The 8,963-nt window shown below is 42.0% G+C and overlaps 1 protein-coding gene across 1 annotated transcript in view; it reads left to right on the top strand.

The window, feature by feature from the left end:
- The first annotated feature begins 1,406 nt into the window (after window positions 1–1,406).
- Window positions 1,407–8,963, top strand: part of Ubr1 (ubiquitin protein ligase E3 component n-recognin 1) — a 133,572-nt gene continuing 126,015 nt past the window's right edge. Inside the window, exon 1 of the mRNA XM_005364485.1 lies at window positions 1,407–1,594. Coding sequence (XP_005364542.1) covers window positions 1,514–1,594 — 81 coding nt within the window. The 5' untranslated portion in view covers window positions 1,407–1,513. The remainder of the gene's footprint in view (window positions 1,595–8,963) is intronic.

The following is an 8,963-nucleotide window of genomic DNA, read 5'->3' as shown; positions in this document are numbered from 1 at the left end:
CCAGGACAGGCTCCAAAGCCACAGAGAAACCCTGTCTCGAAAAACCAAAAAAAAAAAAAAGAAGTCTCCATCAGTTTAGGTCATTTCATTTTACAACTGGCTGTTCTATTTAAAATGTCAGCGCTTCTCTCTGCATACTCAGAGTAGTATCCTGGCTATCCCTGATAAACAACAGATATGAACTGAGTTAACCTTTAGGAGACAGAGATATGTAACCTCTGTGTTAGGCAACTGTCTCTGTTATAGGAAACTGGCGCAATCAAAGGGGAGGCATGGGGCTCCAGTATACACTGCCTGGAGGTACCAGGAGACAGTGGAAAAGGTACAAACACAGATTGACTGATGATCTCTGATAATGTAGGTTATAAAGTATGGCAGTCTATATCTGAGTTTTTCCTTGAGTTAGTGTGAAGAACTTCCCTGCTGTCTTCTAAGTTCCCAGCCTAGGAACCAATTATTTTATTAACTTTCTGATATTGCTAGCAGTCCCTTTTTCTAATTACTAAAGACATCTGTTTTCTTGCAATTAGTGACTTTCACTGTAATCTCTGAAACATATTTCATGATAGCTGCCTAGTTATCCATTGACATTAGCGCCCACGCCCCCACTCCCTCGTTTAGGGTCTCATTGACTGGCCCACTGGGCCAAGATCGTAAAAATTCCTTTGTTCAGACCTAATGCTTGGTGTCCCTACTATAAAAAGATGGGTTCAGCTGGAGAGATGGCTCAGAGGTTAAGAGCATTGTCTGCTCTTCCAAAGGTCCTGAGTTCAATTCCCAGCAACCACATGTTGGCTCACAACCATCTGTAATGGGGTCTGGTGCCCTCTTCTGGCCTGCAGGCATACACACAAACAGAATATTGTATACATAATAAAAAGATGGGTTCAGAAACCCGCCTTTTGCCACAGCCTAACAAACACCATCTCTGGCTGTGGTGTGGTCTCAGCTAACTGATAAGCTTCTGTGCACCGTGGTTTTTTATTTTTTATTTTTAAGTTTGCTTCTGTTTTTCCTGGAACCTGGTTTCTGGAATAAAGTTTGCTTCTGGTTTAATAGACTTTGGAGGTCTGTCCCCATCTTTGCACGAACCCCCTGGACCCAACATTAACTTTTTTCCCCTCAATGTTTCTAGGCTTTCTTCTTTTTACGTTGTTTTCCATAAGGGCGTAGTATTCAGTTTGTCTTCCTCTACCGACAAATGGACTCGGTCTCCCGGTTTTGTCATCTCACGATGCCTACCTGGGCAAAGGGCTAAAGACAAACAGTAAGGTCTTCCCTAGGGACTCAGCCTGGGAGAAAACCAGGACTGAACACCAGGGGGTGGAAACCTGCGCCAGGCGGGTCGGGAGCCTGCTTCCGGGAAGCCGACCGGAAGCCGCTCCGGGTGCTGCGACAAACCTGACTTCAGGGGCCGTCGTAAAAGTGTCGTCTCCGGCGCGTCGGGCTGGCCACAGGTTTCCGCTCGCCCGCGGCCGGGGGTCGAGAACTGCGGTCATTCGTTTCCCTTAAGATGGCGGACGATGAGACAGACAGCGGCGAGAGGATGGACGTCAGCCCCGAGCCTTCCCTGGCCCCTCAGCCGCCGACCTCGGTGAGCCTTCACCCGCTAGCGTCTTTTGTCCTCTCCCCCAAGAGTCTCCCGCCGCGCCTCGGAGGGTGTGGGGCTCTGCTTTCCTTGGCGTTGCTGGGGAAGGGGAGGGACCTCCCCCCCCCCGCCGCCGCCATAAAGTTAGTGGTTACTTACACACATTCCTGCCAGCCAAGTCTACGGAGTGTAATGACTGTCATCTATTAGTCTCAACGTGCTTAGACACGCACGGCTCTGTTTTGAAGTGGGAAGAATTCGTGCTCTTTGCTGTAGGAGCTGAGCTGAGGTTGGAGAAGGCCATTTTTCGGTAGACGCATTGCTGACCCCTCTTGTGGGTAGGAATTCCGGACGCAGCACCTGGTGTGATATCGCATAGGTGGTTGGACTTGAGAATGACAGTGAGTGTTGCAGCTGTCATGTTCAGGTGTCCATTATAGTAGCATCTTGAGAACCCCAGGTCTGGCCCACAGTGAGGGAGTGCTGTCATTTGTCACTGCCTTTTTAAATGTGAAGAAGCGAGAGAAATAACCATCAACGAATACTGGAATCTATACTTGGCTCTTGGGTTTTGAAAGAATGAGAAAGCAGAGGTAGTGAACACATTTAAGTCAAATAGTCTGATTGTAGGGAGAATACTCACAGAGTAGTCTTAATGGTGGGGTCATATTAGCAAATGTTCCGATGTGGTCCCTTCAGACAACGAACTAGTGGGGAGAGATACTTAAGAAGTATTCACTACTGATCATGGCATGTTTTAATCAGTTTGTGTATAGCTGCGTATGGAAAAGTGGGATATAGATACACACACTAATGCATTTTTTACACATATATATATATTCATATTTGTTAGTGCAGTTGTTTTATAGTTTTAATAAACTCATCCTTGACTTACTTTACTCCATCAAACATTGTTTTATGAGACGAGAGACTCAGAAGTGAGTCACCCACAGGGACTGGAGAGAATGTCGGTAAGATAACAACCTGATAGGGACAGAGTTGGAATAAGGATATGTACTATGTCAGCACTTGGCATTCTTCCTCCTCCATCCCAAAAAGTAGTTGAAACTCATTTCCCCCCTAGTAGTGAAGTTCAGATGAAAACAACTGTAGAGATGAAAAGGGATGAGAAGCTAGACATGTTTCTAAGGGAAACTGTTTTCTGAGTGCTAGGGGACAAACACAAGGCTTTATGCGTGCTAGGCAAGGGCTCTGGTGGCTATAGTGCCATCCCTGCAACATCTTAGGCTAAGGCTGAAGGATCACTTAAATTTAGGACATAAATAGGAAAAAGATTCATAGAATCATGTGCTTTTTTATTGTCATCTATCGTAATTATGTTGTAGTCAGAAGAATTGTAGTTTCTTATCGTCAAAGATGAGTAATGTTTATTTAAAGCTTTGCCATATTAGTTCTTTCCCACCAGCACTGTAAAACCCCATTAATAAAACCATAGAACATCCATTAATTTGGAATCGGAGATAATGGTAGAGAAATTGAACAGGAATCTGTAGCAACTTCTTCAAAGAGTAATATACTTCTCTGGGCAAGGCATTTTAAGCTTTACAGAGTAGCAAGGAGAGGTGTCCTGCAGCCTCAGGGCACTCGCACTCACACTCAGTCTAGTGGTTGATATAAATGAGCAAAGAATTTAGATTCAAGATAGGGTAGCATAAGCGGATACAGACCTATGACTGAAGCCTGATAGCCCCTTTGGGTGTTTTGTTTGGTTGTTTTTTTTTTTTTTTTTTGGCTTGAATCTTTCTACTTGACCCCAGAGATCATCCTACTTCCTGTCTTTTTATTTAACCACTGTTTTCCATTTTGTTCTCCCTACTTACATCTGTTGTTTAAGCCAAAGTTGTTCAGCTTGAGTCCTCAGCACCTAACCCCCATTTGATTAATTTGTATCACAAATTGCTGCTGGGGCTGATAGAAACAAAATAACAAATATAGCATAGCTACAGAGCTTTAATAAAGATCTCCATTCTTGTTAGAGTGCTTTTTTAGTTATAGTTGTTGATTTCCTTAAACTAAATTTCCTTTTTAGATACAGGATCATTTTATTAACATTGCTGTGAGCACTGTCTGTCATAAAGATTGTTCAGAGGTGCTTACTGTACAAGCTTGGACACCTACTTTGATCATTAGAACCAAAGTAAATGTGGAAGGAAAGAACCAACTCTACAAAGTTGCCCTCTGACCTTCATGCTGTGGTACATGTACCCACCTGCCCCCACACAATAATAGTAATAATAATAATACTTTTTAAAAAATTAGAGTTAAATAATAGGTGAGGGTTATTGGACATTTATAAAAGCCATTATAATATTCACTAAGAGATAAAAATTAAAAAACTAATTTGAGTTAAAAAACTTCACCAAGAAAATTGATTCTTGGATCTTTGGTTTTGAGACTAGGTTTCTCTGTGTAGCCTTGGCATCCTGGAATTCACTCTGTAGGCCAGGCTGGCCTCAAACTCACAAAGATCCACCTGCCTCTGCCTCCTAAATGCTGGAATTAAAGGCATGCACTACCACCGTCTGACCAATTCTTGGATCTTAAAAGGTTCAAGAAAATACATATTCATAAGTATGCCCTAGCAAGCTACCCATTTGGAAGTTACTAGTTTAGAATTGATGGTTGAAGCATCAAAAGGAACAAACAATATATTTAAAAAAAATTTATTTACTGCTTTGGTGTTTTATTTTATGTGCTTTGGTGTTTTGCTTGTGTGTATGTCTGTGTAAGGCTATCAGATCTTGGAGTTACAGACAGTTGTGAGCTATCATGTGGGTGCTGAGATTTGAACCTGGGTCCTCTAGAAGAACAGTCAGTGCTCTTAAACACTGAATCATCTCTCTAGCCCAATGAACAATATCTTTAAGGTCAGGTTGTGTGCGTGTACGCATGCACATACATATACCCAGGAATCAAACAGCCTAGGAAATAAGAGTAGGTCAGTGCCATGGAATGTAGTAGCTTTTAGGAAAGGGTAATTTATTGGATCCATGACAAGGACTGAGAAAACTGGAAATCCAGAGGGCTTTGTGATGGTCTGCCAGAACACCTACTTTCTTTGACTGAATTCCCTCCTAAATTCCATTTTCGAAGATGTCACTCGGTGTGGTGGTATGATCCTTTTTCTCCATCTTTGAAGCTGTCACTTGGTGTGGTGCTGTGATCTTTGTCCTATATCACACTGTATAGGTGATGTCATCCAGCTCTGCAGCTTTACAAACTATATGTGCTCTAGGTCATCTCACTTCTGAGCTTCAGAGTCATGAACTCAATTGCTTGCTTGTCTCCACTAGAATATCTGATAGCTGTTCAAAAAGAGAGAGCAGATAGGAATTAGCTGTAGTAACCCGAGATATAGCTTACATTTGAAAATTATTACAGGAAGTCAGCGTATATCAATTTGAGGAAGGTTTAAAAAATGTGATAGAAGCAAAGATACTTGCTTATTAAGTTTAAGGTAAAAAAACAGATGACATCTGTACCTCGTTTTTGATCTAAGCATTTATGGTAGATTTTAGGAACAGAAAGAGTTTTGTTATCGTTGTCTCAGTACAGTACACCTCTGCATTAGCTCTTGAACACAACTCTCTCTCTGTCTTTCCAGTCGTCTTTGTCATCCAAGCCACTGGACTAGGATTGTTGCCTAGACAACTGTAGCTTCTTAACTGGTCTCTTTCCTTCTACCTTTGCCATCTTACAGTAATGGGATCAGAGAAAGCCCTGAGTGAATGTGTGCTGTTGACATAGACAAAGGTTTGTCAAGGAACATGGCCTCAGACTCATGGGACAATGGCAAAGCCTCCCTTTTCCACCACTGCTCCCAAAGTGATGCTCAAAGCACAGAGGGATATCAAAGCCTTCTTCAGGCCCATGTGCATGTATTGATGGTGTGTACAGAAAATGTCCTCCATAACTCTTCTTCCTCTTCCCCTGAGTCATTTATGGCCTGAAGAGTGCTCCCTACAGAGAATGCTCCTATTGAAGTTAACTTATACCACAAACCCTGCCTCCTTGTTTATCTGTCTGCAGTAACCCTGCCTGTCTGTGCTGTGTGTAATAAACACACTGAGCTGCAGTTCTGAGGTTTCTCCATCCGAGAGTCCAGACTGGCCTCGAACTCAGAGAGATCCGCCTGCCTCTGCCTCCCGAGTGCTGGGATTAAAGGCGTGCGCCACCACCGCCCAGCTCTCCAGTTAATTTCAATACAGCACTTAAACAGAAGACATTCACTCTTTACCCATATCGGATGTTCTAAATTACAAATATTCATTCATTTACATAGCATCCTGGGAGCCGAACCCAGGGCCCACTGCGTATGTGTTATTTCTTTCCTTTGCCCCCTCCCCCCCCCTAGTTAGGACAAGTCCCTGCAGCCATGCTGGATGAGGCCTTTCGTTCAGTTCATTCTCTACAGAGCCACCAGTGTAGTCTTTAAGAACAATCAGTTCTGTGTCAGTCTCCTCAGTACTTCATAGAGCGTCTGTCTGGAAAGATCGGATCGGCATGTAAGTCAGTGAACCATGGCGAGGTGTCTTTGCCACTTTATATGCTGCCTTTAGAGGCTGTTTCAAATTTCTCTTGCCATCCCATCATCTAGTTTCTCTAAAGATGTTGATCCTGTGCTGTAGTCTATGAAAGAATTGCCTTTAAGCTTTAACCCATTGTCTCAGGTGGCTTAAGACAAAATATTAAATTAAGACTTCATTACTCCCTGGTGACTTACTATGAACTCTTGTATGTGAGTTAACATGGCACTTGTAAAAGAAACAATAGCTATTTTTATTTTGGCTGATAAGTTTGGCCTTTTTTCTTTTCTTTCTTGAGATAGGATCTTCTTATATAGCTCAGCCTGCCCTGTAACTCACAATCTTTTCTTCCAGAATGTGTGCCCCATTACGCATAGCATTCTACAGTCTTTAAAAAAAAAAGTGTTACGTCCCCGAAACAAGTGGAGTGCTTGTGGAAATAGGTTCTACTAAGCAAACAGCACTGAAAGGCTGTAGAAGAGTTATTGTGCTTCCATAAGCACCCACTTATTACCCAGAAACAGTTAGGGCCCTGACCAGAGCCAAGTCCACAGTTCTTCTCAAGTATTCCTTCTAGTAGTTGACTTAATGCTGTTCTTCAAAACAAGGTCTTCTTGACTTGGTAGAGCGAGACCCTAACCACTTAATGTGTTTTTATGGACAAACTTTTGAAAAAACCTTTCAGCTGTTTTTATGAGTAAGCCTAGAAATGATATTAGCCACAAAGAGTATGTCTTTTCATTTATTCATTTTCAATGCTCACATGCTTTACTTTGAAATCTAAGAAAATACTTGAGTTGTTTTGCAAATGTGTAGTCCATACAGCAGAAAAGGCTATAGGAAAATATTGCATTCATTTAAAAACTTCAAAGAAAAGTGTGGTCAGAGATGAAAAAGGAAGACAGTGGCCAAGAGGCAGGATGCTTATAAAAACCAGATTCTGGCAGCATACTTACTCCTTTTCACAAGATGAAAGAGAGAGGGGGTCCTTGCTTATATTATTAATGCCATAAATATATGGGAAACATGTTTACAGACAGCACAAGGCTAGCAGGAATAATGAAATGTAGGAAAAAGTGACCAAGCATCAGATTAAGACTGACAATATGAAACCTAATAGAAAAGAAACGAAGCCCTTTAAACTAGGTTTGCGTGTCCGCAGGACCAGGTGTCTGTGTGACTGACCTCAGGCGTTAGTCGCCACACTCTCCAAGTTGGAGGTGTGACACAGCTGCCAAGAATGTGCTCTTTGAAAGCAGGGATTGTGTCTGAGGTCTCATGCTTGAACTTTAGCCTTGTTGTCTGTTTTTAAAATATGAACTTGTCTTCCGGTGGGGGTGGCGCACACCTTTAATCTCAGCACTCAGGAGGCAGAGACAGGTGGATCTCTGTGAGTTCCAGGCCATCCTGGGTTATACAGAGAAATCCTGTCTCAGGAACAAATAAAGAAAAAGAAAAATTAACCTGTCAAATAGTAGTACAAGGAAGCTTAGTATACCCATATACCCAAGGATTTCTTGATGTCTCAAAATATTGTCTCATTGCTAATTCAGTACTACCTATGAAAAAAAAATCCCAGAACCTCTCCAAAGAATGGGGACGGGGCTGGAGAGATGGCTCAGCAGTTAATAGCATTGGCTGCTCTTCCAGAGGTCCTGAGTTCAATTCCCTGCCCCCACATGGCAGCTCACAACCAATTCCAGGAGCTCTGACACCCTCACATGGATATACATACAGTCAAAACACCAATGCACATAAAATAAGAATAAATAAGGATTAAAAGAAAAAAAACCTTTGTGGCTCACACTTTTAATTCCAGCATTTGGGAGACTGGGGCAGGCAAATCTCCCAAGTTCAAGGCAAGCCTAGGTTACATAGCAAGTTCCAGGTTGTTCGGGGCAGCATGGTAAGACTCTGGCTCAAAAAAAAAAAAAAAAACAAACAGATAAGTAAAATTTAAGAAAGGAAATTTAGAAGTGACAGGCCCCTGAAGACTGTGGATGTTTAGTAGTTGACTTTGGAGGGGTAAGTTGTGGTTTGAACAAAAATCTAGCAAAGTTCCTTTTTCATAATGATGTTCCCACAGGGGCATCTGTAGCTGCAGATTTTAGAGTTGCAAACTTATCTTTTAGTCGCTCCATTGGGACAAGGAAAATGTTTGGAATGTCTGGGATTTTAATTGTTGTGAGAACTTGTTTTTATGGTACAGTCAAATAGGAAAACGTTCCCTTAATTCCAAATGTTGTAGAGAAAATGTTATTTTTTTGTTTGTTTTTCTGGTCTTTCAATTTAAACATTTAATTCCTGTTGCAAATGGAAAAATCACTAAAAAACAACCAAAAGGGGGAAAACATGAAACATTTACCAATAATAATTCCTGAGTAACTTTGTTTACTCAGTAAAATACATATTGTATAATTTAAAATTCTTTACTTAGCATGTGTGTCTGTGTGTTTGTATGTATGAATGTTTGCGACTGCAGGCACTCATATACTTTAGTAAATGTGTAGATGTCAGAGGACAACTCTCAGCAGTCAGTTTTCTCCTGCTACCATGTGGGATCCAGGATTAAATTTAGGTCATCATGGCTCCATCATCTTTTTGGCCTTTTTGTGTGTGTGTGTTTTAATCTCGAAAGAGATTACAGAAATTTTAATTGAAAAGCAATTTCCGCTGGGCAGTGGTGGCGCACGCCTTTAATCCCAGCACTCGGGAGGCAGAGGCAGGTGGCTCTCTGTGAGTTCTAGGCCAGCCTGGTCTACAAAGGGAGTTTCAGGACAGGCTCCAAAGCTACAGAGAAACCCTGTCTCGAAAAACCAAAAAAAAAA

Source organism: Microtus ochrogaster, assembly GCF_000317375.1.
Source record: "Microtus ochrogaster isolate Prairie Vole_2 chromosome 14 unlocalized genomic scaffold, MicOch1.0 chr14_random_1, whole genome shotgun sequence".
NCBI lineage: Eukaryota > Metazoa > Chordata > Mammalia > Rodentia > Cricetidae > Microtus > Microtus ochrogaster.
This window is presented reverse-complemented; position numbering and strand designations above follow the sequence as displayed.